The 16,860-nt window shown below is 38.4% G+C and overlaps 1 protein-coding gene across 1 annotated transcript in view; it reads right to left on the bottom strand.

The window, feature by feature from the left end:
- Positions 1 to 16,592, bottom strand: part of LOC128703669 (protein argonaute-4) — a 79,442-nt gene extending 62,850 nt beyond the window's left edge. Inside the window, exon 1 of the mRNA XM_070086883.1 lies at positions 16,399 to 16,592. Coding sequence (XP_069942984.1) covers positions 16,399 to 16,436 — 38 coding nt within the window. The 5' untranslated portion in view covers positions 16,437 to 16,592. The remainder of the gene's footprint in view (positions 1 to 16,398) is intronic.
- Positions 16,593 to 16,860: the final 268 nt, after the last annotated feature.

The raw sequence follows: 16,860 nt of genomic DNA, 5'->3' as shown, positions 1-16,860 counted from the left end.
TACTGGACCACTATGGTATGGTCTTGGATGCACTGGAAAACAAACAGAATGCAGATGTAATATACACAGATTTTTGTAAAAGCCTTTGACAAGTTCGATCATTATGTAATAGCACACAAAATGCATGCTAATGGGATGACTGTCAAAGTGGGTAGATGGATCTTCAACTTTCTAACCAATCGAACACAAAGAATATCGGTTAACAGAATTAAATCGGAAGCTGCCATAGTGAAGATCTCTGTTCCATAAGGCACAGTACTCGTCCCTATCCTGTTCCTCATCCTCATATCAGATATAGACAGAGATGTAAGCCATGCACAGTATCATCCTTTGCAGACGACACTAGGATCTGCATGAGTGTGTCATCCACTGAGGACATGGCAAATCTCCAAGAAGATATAAACCAAGTTTTTTAAGGGGCAGTAGAAAACTGGAGGAAATAAGAGCTAGAACTGAGTATACTACAAACTCTAATCGCACAATTGAGCAAAAAAGTAATGTGAAGGACCTAGGAGTGGTAATATCTGAGGATCTCACCTTCAAGGATCACAACAGTGTCGCTATCACATCTGCGAGGAAACTGATAGGATGGATAATGAGAACATTCAAGACAGGGGATGCCAAGCCAATGATGATCCTTTTTAAGTCACTTGTTCTCTCTAGGCTGTAATACTGCTATACATTAACATCTCCGTTCAAAGCAGGTGAAATTGCAGATCTCGAGGATGTACAGAGAACCTTTACTGCACATGTAAGATCCATCAAGCACCTTAACTATTGGAAATACTTGGAAGCACTTGACTTGTACTCACTGGAGTGCAGGTGAGAGAGATACATTATAATCTACACCTGGAAAAATCATAGAAAGACTGGCCACTAATCTGCACACAGAAATCACTCCCTATGAAAGCAATAGACTCGGCAGGCGATGCAGCATACTCCCAATAAAAAGTAAGGGCGCCATTAGTGCACTAAGAGAAAACGCAATAAGTTTCCGGGGCCCAAGACTGTTCGACAGCCTCCCACCAGCCATAAGGGAAATAACCAATAGACCCCTGGTTGTCTTCAAGAGGGAGCTAAACAGATACCTAAATGTAAGTTCCGGATCAGCCGGGCTGTGTTCTTACGTTGGACTATGTGCGGCCAGCAGTAACAGCCTAGTTGATCAGGCCCTGATCCACCGGGAGGCCTGGTCATGGACCGGGCCACGGGGACGTTGATCCCTGGAATACCTTGCAGGTAGATGTCCTTGTGAAACCACTGGATGGCGAAACATCTACAAATAAAGATACCCAGGTGTTGCGTTTGTATCTAAATCTTGATCTTACTGAGGAAATGTATCCTGGAATTCATCTCAAGTCTGTTTTACTCTGCAGTACTTTATACAGCTGAGAGTAAGACCAACTCCCACTTCAGAGCATTGATAAATACATAAAATCGATTTAAAAAAATATATTAAACATTTAAGATACTAGGGAAGCTAATATTTGATTAAAATAAACCATCTACTGTACTCTTTCCAGAGATAAGAGGCTGGGCATTCCTTCCGGAGAAAACATGTGTGGCTAATATGTCAGTAATGACTATCCTACAACAGCCCTTTCAGTTTAAAATCTGATTATTCTTCTGAGCACCAACTGCATCACTCATATTCATTATGGGTGCCATACTTACTATCCAGACGAGATAAGCAGATGAAAAGATAAGGAAATATATTAAGGATGGGACACATGCACGAGGACCTGGCAGTGTGAGAGGTCTCAGTGTACTAAGAGTGAAAGTAGGTTTACCTCAGAAAAATAATGGTTGACCACAAGGCTGTGCAAAAAGATTCTGCAGTATGACAAATTATCTCCTAAATTTAACTGTGTTGAATGAAGGTTATGGCATGATTATCAAAATTATGCTGCGAATTTTCAACTGGGTTTTGTATAAATTGTGTAGAAAGATGGCAAATAAAACGAATTCTCAAAAATCATGAAATTCACAGATTCACAAAAATAATTGTGCTTTTGAAATTTCCTGTAATTGATCATTTAAAGTCTTAATGCAAATTTCTTCTGTGGGACCAAATCCCTCCCAAAAAATCCTGGACTGTAAAGTACCGCTCTACCAATGTTTAACTGAATAGTACAGCCTTAAACACTTAAAAAAAAAAAAAAAAAAAAAAAAAAAAAAAAAAAAAAAAAAAAAAAAAAAAAACAAGCAAAGCAACTTTTAGTGGTAGGATGTTTTACATGGTGGTAGGACTGCTGGCGTCTTTTCTTTCTGTCTCATAAATATGAAAGATAACAGGTATTGTACACCTTGCTACTTATATTTACACTTAGTTCATACTACATATGCAAGTACACATATGTGTATACACACCCATCTGAGTTTTCCTCTGTTTTCTTAACAGTTCTTGTTCTTATACTATATTCATTCATCTACATGGAAAAGTAGAATAAATTCTTCCTCCGAAAGTCATAAAAGATGACTAAAATGCCAGGAACAAGAGGCTAGTAACACTTTCTCCTGAGCAAATTACTAAATTTGAAAATAACATTTAAATTGGGATGTTTCAATGCACGTGAATGTAGTACAAAAGATCAGAAAAAGTGAATTGTGAATGTTATGAATGAAGGGAAGCTGGATGTCGTAGCTCTAAGTTTAACAAAGTTGTAAGTGAGGTCAAATAAGTGGGATTGGGTCAGGTGTATCTGAGAAAATTAGAGTAATATTGAATGATTATAATTATTTATATAATGAAAAGAGGGGAATATAAATGTATATATTCAAAGATTATGTGGATTAAAATAAATGTGGGATGTACAAAGTGGGGTATATTAGGTGTTTTTGCACCCGGGAGAGAAAGGAGAGCGAGAGATTTTGAGAGATGTTAAGTAAGTGTTTAGAGATTCTTGAACCAAGTGAGAACGTAATTGTTGTGGGGGACGTCAGTACAAAAATGGGAGAAACTGTTGTAGAGGATACAGTATTAATTTTGGGGTGCCAAAGGTAAATGATAATAACAGGCTAACCGAAATTGGTATACGAAGAATTTTAGTAATAGATATTGTGTATTTTAAGAAAAATAGGATAAATATGTACCGTAGAGGAAGAGGTAGTTATAAGCAAGTGTACAAAGAAAGATGGTTTAGTGAGAGTATCGATAATAAGGGGAACAAAGAAATATAAAGTAGATTTAAGAATGTACTGTTAGAGTTGGTAGCAGAAGTTTGTGGATATAGCAGCGTGGGTGTGGGAAGGAAGAGAAGCGATTTGTAAAGTGAAGAGGTAGAGAGAGAAAGGTAAGGGAGAAAAAGTTAGCATATGAGAGGTTTTTACATAGCAGAAGATATACAAGGACAGTGGAGTATATGAGATTAAGAGTGTTATTCCTTTATCACTTTTCACACATTTTGTGTGCTATTACATAATGATTGCACTTGATAGGTATCGAAGTGTTGACGATCTTCCTTCTTATAACTCTTTCAAAGATTTGTATGATGTGGGACTGCAATTCTCTGCTTTACTGCCATTTTTGTGGGGTGGGGCTAAATCCGTTGTTTTTGGCAACTGTTTGATGGCCCTTGTGTCTATGCTCCCTCTCCATAAAATATTTAAGGCACGGGAAAGAGGTCTCTTGCAGTTCTCGATGATTATTGTTTAAATTGGTTACTTAACGCAGCTTAGTCTTTATATGGACAGTGAGGAAGGGGTTATGATATGCAAGAGAGTGTTACGCAATGTGCTGCAGTAAAATTTATATAAAACAATAATACTTTATAGCTCTGGTATTATTCTGAATCCGGACGTGTTTTATTCCTGTCAGTCAGGCAGTGGCCAGGACAGGAGCAGATAGGTGTTGGGGAGTTGGTACGAGACGGGTGGTGACAGGGTGAAGCCATCATATTTGGGTGGTAGTGTGAGTAGGTAATTTTGGTAAGTTTTAGAGTGTATACTCTTTTGTTCGTGTTTAAGTGCTCTTATTTATCAGTAAGGCTCTAGTATGCAGAGGCCTGTTTATGCGAGAGTACTGTATGGTGTTTCTGCCTTCTGGTAAGTAGTCTACCAGGCAGTAGTGAAAGGGTGGGTGTATGTCATGGAGCCTCCATGTTCATATATTTTGCTTAACTCACTAGTAGCAGTGTGCTAGTGCGCTAATGTTAACTGGTGATGTAGTGGAGTAGATTATAAGTTGTACATAAGTTACTATTATTAATATATATGTGTATTTTTGTATTAGGTGAGTTTGTTTGTCCTCCCATATACTATATTAATTATTTGCACTCATGCTTTATAATTTGTATGAGTACATGCTGGCCCGTGTAATTTAAATGCCCCTAGACAGCAGATTGAGCAGCCATTTAGGAGCCAGGACCATTTTATTTAAGTTACGATATCGAAGTCCTAACATGGGGGCCTGTTAATCAGAATGATAACAAATTCCCACTTCAGACAGCATACTCCACCAATATTCAGAAGTCTAAAACTACTCACCATAAAGAACATCCATACTTATTCTTGTGCATACTACATGCATAGAACACTGCACTCAAACATAAACCCTCCACTCGAACTTCTCCTCACCAACCTTAACAGGACACACGACCATAACACAAGACACATCACTCTTTGATGTACCCCGTGTCCATCTCACACTGTGTAAAAGCTCTATGCACATAAAGGGGCCCACAAATTTGGAATTCATTACCAGTGAATACAAAGTAACCCAGCTTTACATCAATTTAAGACTCTTCTCAAAAACCACCTACTCACCATAAAATAAATACTCAATACTTAACTTTACCTAAAAGTCTCCAAATTGCCTAAATCTCAAAACTTCAAAAATAGATGCCCAAATTTCATTACCTTACTTAATACTACATTGTAATATTAATACCTGCCTCATTTGCAACATTCTCATACTGTAAACTACTTTCAACAGCGCACATTGTAATATTCCCATAATATAATTTAAATAATTACTGTGATATATACAACCTATAAAATACCTTCAGCTTGTCCCACTGTAATATCCCCATATTGTAATTTTAGTAAACTTACTGCTTGCTATATACAACAACAGATGTACAACTTTAAGAAACTATGGTCTATTTATCTAGTATTTAGTAAGTAAGCCATTAAAGTTAGTCTGTCCATAATGCCAAGGCATGATAGTGGATCTCTTGCACTGCAACTCATTTTTGTAATTACATAGCCACAATATAAATTTCCAAGGAAATAAAAAAAGTATTTGTATTTGTATAATTCACATTTGAAACTTGGAGAGTCTTTAAAGGATTATTAGTAGTAACTTTTTTCAGGTGTAATACATTTTTCTGTCTGATTTTTGTGTGCACATTTAGTGATTTAGGGAGTTATTTAGTAGTAATCATTCTCTGTGAATATAATAATTTAATGTACCTATGTGCTTTGCTGTGTGATTTATTATTTTTCATTAGTAATTTCTATTGTGATAGGCAAGAGTTTTGTGCTATTAATTTCTAAGGTGTCTGTAAGCAGTAGGATTTTTGTAAGCAGTAGGGATTCTAGTGGTGACAGGGGTCTGGGAAAAGATCCTGAATCAAACCCCACTGTTAATACTGAGAGTTATGAAGTAGAGATAGTAAGACTAAAATTGGTTCTAATTAGGGGAGAAAACGGAATGAGGAGGACTGAATGTACTAAAATCCAGTAAGAGAAAGAGTTGGGAACTTTTAGGGCTAATGAGAGAAAGAAAAACAGTTTACTGCTTCACAAAACGTAACAAGCAACAAGGTAGGCATATTTAATTTGGAACACGCTATAAAGTTTGTCCCAAAATTTTTTGATCATGATCCGGATAACTATTTCACATTGTTTGAAAAAATAGCAAAATCCCGGAAGTGGCCAGACAGTAACTGGGCCAGATGGAAAGATCACATCTGTTATCATCCCCTTGACAAGGATGTCAGCCACAGCACCGTGTCTTCCTTTGCAGATGACACCCGAATCTGCATGACAGTGTCTTCCATTGCAGACACGGCAAGGCTCCAGGCGGACATCAACCAAATCTTTCAGTGGGCTGCAGAAAACAATATGAAGTTCAACGATGAGAAATTTCAATTATTCAGATATGGTAAACACGAGGAAATTAAATCTTCATCAGAGTACAAAACAAATTCTGGCCACAAAATAGAGCGAAACACCAACGTCAAAGACCTGGGAGTGATCATGTCGGAGGATCTCACCTTCAAGGACCATAACATTGTATCAATCGCATCTGCTAGAAAAATGACAGGATGGATAATGAGAACCTTCAAAACTAGGGATGCCAAGCCCATGATGGCACTCTTCAGGTCGCTTGTTCTATCTAGGCTGGAATATTGCTGCACACTAACAGCGCCTTTCAAGGCAGGTGAAATTGCTGACCTAGAAAATGTACAGAGAACCTTCACGGCACGCATAACGGAGATAAAACACCTAAATTACTGGGAGTGCCTGAGGTTCCTGAACCTGTATTCCCTGGAACGCAGGCGGGAGAGATACATGATTATATACACCTGGAAAATCCTAGAGTAGTACCGAACTTGCACACGAAAATCACTCACTACGAAAGCAAAAGACTTGGCAGACGATGCAACATCCCCCCAATGAAAAGCAGGGGTGTCACTAGCACGTTAAGAGACCATACAATAAGTGTCAGGGGCCCGAGACTGTTCAACTGCCTCCCAGCACACATAAGGGGGATTACCAGCTGACCCCTGGCAGTCTTCAAGCTGGCACTGGACAAGCACCTAAAGTCGGTTCCTGACCAGCCGGGCTGTGGCTCGTACATTGGTTTGCGTGCAGCCAGCAGTAACAGCCTGGTTGATCAGGCTCTGATCCACCAGGAGGCCTGGTTACAGACCTGGCCGCGGGGGCGTTGATCCCCGGAACTCTCTCCAGGTAAACTCCAGGTGAGTTACATTTCTGTGAGTGCTATGATGCTAGGGGATGCCTCCATGTTTTTTGTACCACTCTTCACATTTATTTGCTATTTTGTGTTGGTGTACTAAAGCTTCAGCTTCTCTTCTCATATTGTGGTCTAGGGAGTATGTGGGAGTTGGGGGAGTGGGAGACCTGGCAGGAGGCTGCTGTGAAGGTGGAGTTTGTGTTGCGGGGTGGGGGTTGTGGGTACGGAGTGTGGGTTTTTTGGGTTAATTTGCTTGGTTGCGGTGGAGTTGTCAGGGTTGAGGGTCTTCTGTCAGTGGTTCTGAGGGAGGTTATGTGTGCTCTTCCTCCTGAGTCTGGGTTCCTATGCCTATCTCCATCCTTCACTCTCTTTCCTTTCTCTTGTATCCTCTCAGTTTGTCTTTTTTCTCATGTTCTGTAATGGTCAAGGTAATCTGCTGGTGATTTGATGATCTGCTGGATCCTGTTTTGCACCGTTTCTGACATGAAAATCATTTAGACTGGACGATTTCTTCCCCCTGACCTCCTCCCTCTCCTCTGAAAACTATCAGCTGGGTCATGTCTTCCTCTCCTATCTCTTTCATAATATTTTCAATCCCTTTTTCCTTCCCCTCCGGTCTCCAGAAGTCCAAGAAAATAAGTAAGACTGACCTCTCCCTTTCATACTCCAATTGCATTTCCTTTCAAAACTCATGATCTGATTAAAGTATTACTTTTCTTAGCATTTCCTGAATCTCTTGACGTTCCGATAATGCTTCTGCAGAAGATAGGTTAAATGCTCTCAAAGCTGTTGCTGGCTACAACCCCAACTATGGTGTTAATGTGAGAATCGGGAGAACGATGTACATAACTTATGTTAGGTCCTTAACTGATTATGCTGCTCCCATGTTGATATTAGCCAGAGAAAGTTCTCTCTGGCCCTTGTAGTTAATGCAGAATGAAGCTCTCAGAATTATTCTTGGCTGTCCCAAATCTACAAAGATTCTTAATATGAGGAAGGAGCTTGGTATTTCTTGTATCAGTGATAGGATTATTGAGATAAACACTTTACTCGGTATTAGAATATTAAGAAATGAAGCAGACACTGTCACTGTGAATCTTACTAAATGTCTAGAAGTAAATACACACATATGAAAACATGTAATCATATTAAGTTTTATAACCTGCATGAATTCTGTCACTGTAGACAACATTTCACCCCTTCATTGAAGCATGTGTTCATTTATTATCACATACCTTCAAGCCCTTCCCAAGAAGCTCGTTGCCAGTAATCCCTTCTTTAAATTACTTGCAACTGTTCAAGAAGAAATTTCTCGCCTAGCAGATAGCAATAAGTTATCACTAGTTATATACACTGAGTCTTCTGGCAGGGCTCCATCTGCTCTTGTTGCAACATCCCTCGTTAAGAACAAAAATAAATTTGTTGATTAGACATAAAAATTAACAACTGGGCGTCTACATTTCAAAATGAATTGTTTGTTAGCCAAATGGCGTTAAAGCTAACTTATGACACTGAGCTAGACTCTTATCAACATTACTGATTCTATGTCATCATTCAAGGCTCTTGACTCATATAATGACTCAAACAACATGCTCATTGGAGAAACCAGGTATAGATACTAAAAAAATCGGGAAAAAAAGAATTAATGTGCAATTGCTATGAACATGAACGTAGATAAGTATGTTTATGGAGCAACTTGCAATGTGAACAGACTGACTGATGTTGTAGTGGCCAGGCTTAGGCTTGGTTACAAGTACTTCTGGCAGTTTGGGAGACACACAGATGATGATCAAACTAAATACAAATTAAGTGGTCAGGCATATGGTCACTGTCTTGAACACTATGTGCTTAATTGTCCGGTTTTTGAGGATTATAGAGACTATAATATCCTATTTGACATGTCAAGATATTGATGAAAATAAAATATCAGATATACTAAGCAATTTTCTTAAATTTCCTTGTAACAGATAAGTGAAATGGAGATATAAATCCAAATATACACCTCTAACCCTTTAAGGGTCAATTCCTAGGGCTTTTGTGTATCCATCCATATGCTTTTGCGCTACCGTTCAAAGGATGGATATGGGGTGTACAATAAACTAGCCACTTCGGTGGCAAAACCAAAAAATCTAATCCCTTCCTTCAGTCCCCTCTCTGTCTGCTGTCTCTGTACCAAGCGGCCTGCCACTTTGACTCCTCAACTTTTTCCCGTGACCACTGGTGGTCTGTTAGGTCCTTTGTGTATGACTTATCTCCTTCTCTTACTTTAGTCTCCTCGCTGGTTGCTGATGTTCGTGTTCCTGATGCCATGCCTGTTCTGCTCTTCGGTTCTTCAGCGTGTTTGAGCCTTTTTGGTTCTGCTAAGCTCTGTGTACTAGCCTGTGCAGCTCCTGCACAGGCTAGTATACAGAGCATGGCTGACAAATAGGCAGCAGAGAGTTTGCATAAATGGGGAGAAATCAGAATGGGTGCGCGTCACAAGCGGTGTTCCATAGGGGTCAGTGTTGGGCCCGTTGTTGTTCACAATTTACGTAAACGACATAGATGAGGGAATAAATAGCGACATAAGGAGAGGGCAAAGAATGTTTTATTTTATATGTAAGGGACTTAGGCATCCATCAAGCATGTGTGAGCGTGTTAGGAGTGAGTTAAATAACTTTATTGACTTGATGTACTGGAGTGTGAGCCAAGTAGCATTTATGAAGGGATTCATGGAAACTGGTTAGTCAGACTTGAGTCCTGGAGGGGTGAGGAAATTTGTAATTTTGGACTGTAGTATCGGCGCGCCTCTGGGAAGACAGTGACAGAGTAATGAGAAAAGTATTTCTTTTTTTACGGGTCACTCTACCTTGGTTGGACACGACCTATGTTAAAAATAATAAAAAGCTTACTGGTAGTATCCTAAACATTGTTACTGGGAGAATTCAGATTTGAGTAGATGACAAAAGCGGTGCTAGCTGCAAAAAGTAACTGAGATGTATTTGGAAGATCACTGATGCATATGGAGAAAAGCAAAGGGGCGAGAACACTGCCCAGAGGTACCCCTGTGTAGAGAGGTCGAGCTGATGAGGTTATGCCCTTGATGGAGACATATTAGCTTGTGAATGTTCTAGTTTAAGATGCAGGCTGTTGTGGTCTACTGTTTTGAAAACTTTCTTATGGTCGTATATGTGTTGGTAGAATTACCGACAACATGTAAAGTAAAAGAACACAAGTGCAACTAATGTGACAACGTGGCAACGTTCGGCTTTCCAGGAGCGGCTTGACAAAGCTCCTCGAGAGCGAAACGTTGCAACAATAAAATGTCACATTAGTTGCACTTGTGTTCTTTTAAAAACTTTCCTTAAGGTCCATGAAGAGACCCAGTGGTATTCATTATTTTCATTAGCTGCATAAAGCAAGTCAGGTATTTTTATAACTATAACTGTAGCTCGGTTGGTACAGCATTCAGCTCACAGACAGGTCCGTGGTTCGATTTCCCGTACGAGTGGAAACATTTGGAGTGTTCCCTTAAGACACTTGCTGTCCCTGGTCACCTAGTAGTAAATGGGTATCAGGGTGTTAGCCTACTGGTGTGGGTCGCATGCAGGCACCAAAATTAACATTCTAATTTGCTCGAAATGCTCTGCATAACAATGGGCTTTCTATATAGTACATTATGCCATTGATGCCAGCTAGGTCTGTATAAGTTGTATCATGTACTTGTAAAAATAAAGATTATGATTATTATTTTCACTAATTTTTGGCCTGAACCCAAACCAACAAGGGTTGAGTATATTGTGGGAAACCTAGAACTCTCTTATTAATTAATTTTTTTGAAGATTTTTAAATAAAAGTTAGATATTGGCCTATAGTTATTTACATGGGTTGGGTCTCCATGTGTAATAGTAACCCTTGCTATCATAAGCATTACTCACAAAAATCATAAAAACACTATCGTAAACAAATCACAGAACTGGTAGGGCCAGCGCACTGGCCTGCGACTCTTAAGACTGACCTACCATGTGTTGAGCTCCACCAGCTGTGTTTGTCAAGTGTAAGTTTCTAATAATTTATTGAACACTGTTGCAATGATAAGTAATAACACATGAGCTTCTTTTTTGAACATTAGCTGTTTTACTGACTTGTTTTTTTTTCAGTGAATTTATTATTAAAGAGACGTCGATATGATTAGTTGGAGCCAGACAGAGTTTGGAAACCTTTCCGCTTGTACATTGGAACTTTGGGTTTTGCTAACTAACCTTGATCCTATAGGAGAAAAGAAATCACTTAGTAAATTGGCTGTTTCAGTAGGCTGGGTGCAAGGAAAATTATTGGTTTAATCAGAACAATGTCTCCGGTTTTCAAGAGCCAAGAATTTAAGAGAGTACTTACCAGATCTTTTCATATCATTTTTTATTTCATTAAATATGTTGCATAATACAGTTGTTTAGTTTTTATTTTGTTCTTTACCTTTTAATCCAAATCAGCACTATTTTTCATAGTTGAGTTTTTCATCAATGGACCTAATAATGCTATTTGTTAGCCATGGGCTACATAGTCTTTTGCTGTAATCTGATTAGTTGTAATAGGACAATGCTTATTGTAGAGGCTTTGTATTTTTTTATAGAACAATACTGACCAATGTATCGCTGTCCATATCGTCTGTAAGCTGTGTGTGCCAGCAAGTGTTATTTGCTGTTATAATAAATAACATATGTTGGTTATGAAGAAGATGGGGTAGTGATCAGTAGTATTATCAGTGAATATCTCCACTTTGAGAGGAACTAATAAATATATTGGTGCAGATATAGTCAAGTGAGGATGCACTCGTCTCGGAGATTCTTGTTGCCTTAGTTACAGCGGACATTAGGAAGGAACTGTACATGTTGCTAAGGAAGTCAGCTACTTCAGGGTCTTCAGCTTGGACACAGTTTATGAAGTCACCAGCAAGTGTTAGATGTTTGTTTAAGTGCTTATACGAGGTAACGTGTAGATTGCTCCAAATGTGACTGGGGTCTTCAAATTTTTTGGTTGTAAAATTAGCAAATATAAATTTACCATATTCGTCCCTTGTGCATGAAGAGTTACAACATATAATTCATTAGAACAAGATAACAATATTTCCTCCTAGTTGATTAATCCTGATATTATGAATATCTGTGTTCCCAGATAAAGTGAAAATGTCTTTTGTGTCATTATTAAGTCAAGTTTCTGTAAGAATAATGTTATGTGGATACTAGCAGAGTTCTGGCTGATGTGTATTAATTGGCATTTTTTATGCATAAAATAATTTTGAAGCATATATTGGTGATGATATGAGATGCTGTGAACTGTGAAGGTCTGCTGGTAAAGAAATAGATACCATAGACAGAGAGTCCACAATAAAAATAACAGCTAAGGTGTCTATATTTTTGAAAAATATTTTAAGGTGGTGCTTAAAAATTACACATTTTAGTATATAAATATTATGCAAATAATAAATAACATTAATATCATTTACAAGAGGGTTTGCGTGTTTATATGAATCATCCTGAATGAAAAAAAAATTAGGAGTTCTAGTAAGCAGTAATCTTAAGCCATGACAACAGATTAGATTTTTGCCACCAAAGTGGCTAGTTTATTGTGCAGGTCATATCCATCCTGTGGACGGCAGCACAAGAGCATATGGATGCATAACACACCTAGGAGCTCTAGTTCACTTATTTGTTACAAACATATTTAGTAAATTGCTGAATATCCGGTATCTTATTTTTAGGAATAAGTTATCTTGACATGTCACATAGGTTATTATACTGTCTTTCTCTATATTCCTCAATAAGAGGACAATTAATCACACAGTGTCCAAGATAGTGACCATAGGGCTGGCCACATACTTTGCATTTGGTTTAATCATCATCTGTGTGTCTCCCAAACTGCCAGAAGTACTTGTAACCAAGCTTAAGCCTGGCCACTACATCAGTCGATCTGTTCATATTGCAAGTTGCTCCATAAACATACTTATCTACGTTCATGTTATCATAGTGGGTTATAGATCTACTCAGGCTTCTAACTGCATTCCTATAACATTCAGTATCATTATTTACTTCAGTCCTAATATTATTCCTAATACTAGAGACAGATACATCAAAGTTATATTCTACATTATCCTTCAGGGTAATTTTCTTGGCTAACATATTAACGTTATCATTGAGTAATCCAATGTTTGATAGGATCCATAACAATTGTACATTAATTTCTTTTACCAGGATTCTTGCGTACCTATATCTGCCTTCTCTAATGAGCATGTTGTTAGAGTCTTTATATGAGTCAAGAGGCTTCAGTGATGAGATAGAATCAGTAATGATGATAGAGTGAAGCTCAGTGTGTCATAAGTTACCTTTAGCGTCATTAGGATGGCAAACTATTTAGTCTGCAGTGCAGATGCCCAGTTGTTAATTCTTGTACCTAACTCAACAAAGTTAATATCGTTCTTAACTAGGGAGGTGGCAACAAAGTAGATGCAACTCTGTCACTAAACTCCTGCTTAAATTCATCAGTATATATAACTTGTGATAAGTTATTACTACCAGTTCGGCGAGAATTTTTTTCAAGACAACAGTGCGTATCTATTCGCAAAAAAGCGGACAGAATTCTTAGCTATATATTAAGAGGTATAAATAGCAGGAGTTGTCAGGTTATTCTTCAACTCTATATGTCGTTGGTTAGGCCTCATTCTGGCCACCATATTACAAAATGGATATAAATGCAAAGGAAAAAACATAGAGAAAAGGGTGACAAACTTAACCCATATATCAGAAATTTATCCTGCGAGAATAGACTGAAAGTCTAGAATTAAGGGGGATATGATAGAGGTATATAAATAGAAAACAGGAATAAATAAAGGAGAAGTAAATAACATGCTTAAAAATATCTAACAAAGACAGCAATAGGTGCTAGTTGGAAAAATTTAGATTAAGAAAGAATATAGAAAAGCACTGGCTAGGTAATAGAGTTTAGGATGACTGGAACAAACTCTCAAGTAGCATTATATAAGCAAAACCTTGTGTAACTTTAAAAATAGGTTAGATAAGTGCATGAGTGGGTGTGAGTTGGACCTGTCTAGCTTGGGCCAGTAGGCCTGCAGCAGTGCTCCTTATGAGTGGGTGTGACCTGGACGTGCCTAGCATGTGCCAGTAGGCCTGCGGCAGTGTTCCTTACATTCTCTAATGCCTGGACCATTCTTTTGCTGGCCGGGAAAAAAATTGTAGACCACCACCACCACTTCTGAATTATTTAGTAAGTATATTCAGGTATACACAAATACAGTTACATAGATTATCATACATAGCAGCATATGTGAAGAGAACCTAGGATAACCCAAAAAAGTCAGAGTGACTTATTTCCATTGGGGTCCTTTCAGGTCTTCTGGCTGGTAGCTGAAGGTATTTTGGTGCCATTAAATTTACTTTCCAGAGTTGCTACTGTATTTTAAATCACTGTAAGGAACAGTTAGAAGAGGATTTGCTTGTATTAAGGAAACCTAAGGTGTTGACAATACGGTAGTGTGATCATGCCCCTGAGCTGAATTTTGTATGGATGGTTCAATGAATTATGGACTTCCTAGGGTTTTGATAGAGTGTTTTTCTCCCAGAAAAATAACATAATTTACCCATTTTTGTTTGTTTAGAAAAAAAACACGTGAGCAAACACTAGGACACAAACCATACCACGGGCGGGGATAGAACCCGCGATCAGAGAGTCTCAAAACTCCAGACCGTCGCGTTAGCCACTGGACCAGCTAGCGGGTTCTATCCCCGCTCGTGGTATGGTTTGTTTGCAATCGTGTCATTACGATTTCGTGAGTCACTAGGACACATTTATTAGAAAACGTTACTGTACTGGGACCTTGATCACTTCTAACATAGTGAGATTAAAAGACAGTACTTACGTTGCTCCTTGTCTGGTGCTTGCATTCTACCTCTTTGGCTATAGCGTTGTATGCTGTACAATATGTACATTATTGTACATATTGAACATATTATAAATACGAACTTGATTTTGTGGTGAAGGAAATACAAGTCATATATCCTCTGCTGTGTTCTGTTTGTTCCACTATTGGTTACTATTTTCTAAACAGCGATGTTCATCCGAAGTCCTTGTGGTTTCAGAATGCTCTGTTTTAGCGAGAGTTGTGTCATGAGTATTAGTAGGTGTCTCATACATCGAACGCTAGCGCACTCAGCTCTGTGGCCCGGGGGTCGATCCCCGGTACGGCTGGAAACATAAGGACGTGTTTTCTTAAGCCACCTGCTATTCAATGTTCACCCATCAGTTAATAGGTACCTGGATGTTAGTCGACTGGTGTAGGTCGCATCCGGAACGAAATTGACCTATTCTGCGCGAAATTCTCTGCATTACAAAGGGCTTTCTATATAGTTAGTGTGTCACCGATGTCGGCTAGGACTGTATACCTTGTGTATGGTCACAGGAGGTCAGTTATCCACTTAATACTACTTCATTTTTAGGAAATAATTATAACCCTAGAGATAATACAACGGTAAATGTAAAAAGACCAGTGATATATATATATATCTATCTATATATATATATATATATATATATATATATATATATATATATATATATATATATATATATATGTATGTATGTATGTTATTATTTTTTTTATTATCACACTGGCCGATTCCCACCAAGGCAGGGTGGCCCGAAAAAGAAAAACTTTCACCATCATTCACTCCATCACTGTCTTGCCAGAAGGGTGCTTTACAATACAGTTTTTAAACTGCAACATTAACACCCCTTCAGAGTGCAGGCACTGTACTTCCCATCTCCAGGACTCAAGTCCGGCCTGCCGGTTTCCCTGAACCCCTTCATAAATGTTACTTTGCTCACACTCCAACAGCACGTCAAGTATTAAAAACCATTTGTCTCCATTCACTCCTACCAAACACGCTCACGCATGCCTGATGGAAGTCTAAGCCCCTCGCACACAAAACCTCCTTTACCCCCTCCCTCCAACCTTTCCTAGGCCGACCCCTACCCCGCCTTCCTTCCACTACAGACTGATACATTCTTGAAGTTATTCTGTTTCGCTCCATTCTCTCCACATGTCCGAACCACCTCAACAACCCTTCCTCAACCCTCTGGACAACAGTTTTGGTAATCCCGCACCTCCTCCTAACTTCCAAACTACGAATTCTCTGCATTATATTCACACCACACATTGCTCTCAGACATGACATGACATGTATGTATGTATGTATATATATGTATGTATGTAACTGATGAATCTCAGGAGTTCAGGAAAGGGTTGTTACCACCCATCACATTTAAACAGTTCTGAGAAGACTATGGGCTTTAGCCCATAGTCTTCTCAGCAACATTCTGCTTGTTTTTTTAACCACATTCTGCTTGTTTGACAAAATATTTTTTGCTGAATAAGAAAAGAACACAAGCTCTGAAAATAACAGCAAACACTGAGAAATGATACTTACATGCGCTTCTTTTTAGGAAGTTTCACAGTCTTTTTCATATGATTCTTGATTTCAACATCATAATGAACCAAAGTAATGTGTTCAGTCTTCAAGGTCACCTCATAATAATTGGAAGTAAGCCGGATACTACGCCCAATGTCGCCCACATTTGTCCGAACTGGTGGTCGCGGCTCTGAAGAAAATGTAAATATCGTTTTAATTATACATTTTTCTAGTGATTTTCAAAATAGAAAAGTGTTATGCCTATTTAAAATAAAAGAGTGGATTTATTCTAAATAACAAATTCTGTATATGTATTATTGCAGATATATATATATATATCTAGGTAATATAAATGTTAAATAATTAATGGATTTAAAATCAATTCTGCAAATAAACGCTCAAAGCATTAAACTTGTTTTATCTTAGGAAGAAGAGATTAAACCAATCAAATATTAACACAATCAGTGTCTCTTACATAGA

The sequence above is a fragment of the Cherax quadricarinatus genome, chromosome 20 (genome assembly GCF_038502225.1).
Source record: "Cherax quadricarinatus isolate ZL_2023a chromosome 20, ASM3850222v1, whole genome shotgun sequence".
Taxonomy (NCBI): Eukaryota; Metazoa; Arthropoda; class Malacostraca; order Decapoda; family Parastacidae; genus Cherax; species Cherax quadricarinatus.
The sequence above is the reverse complement of the archived record's forward strand: the minus strand, read 5'-3'. Positions and strand labels throughout refer to the sequence as shown.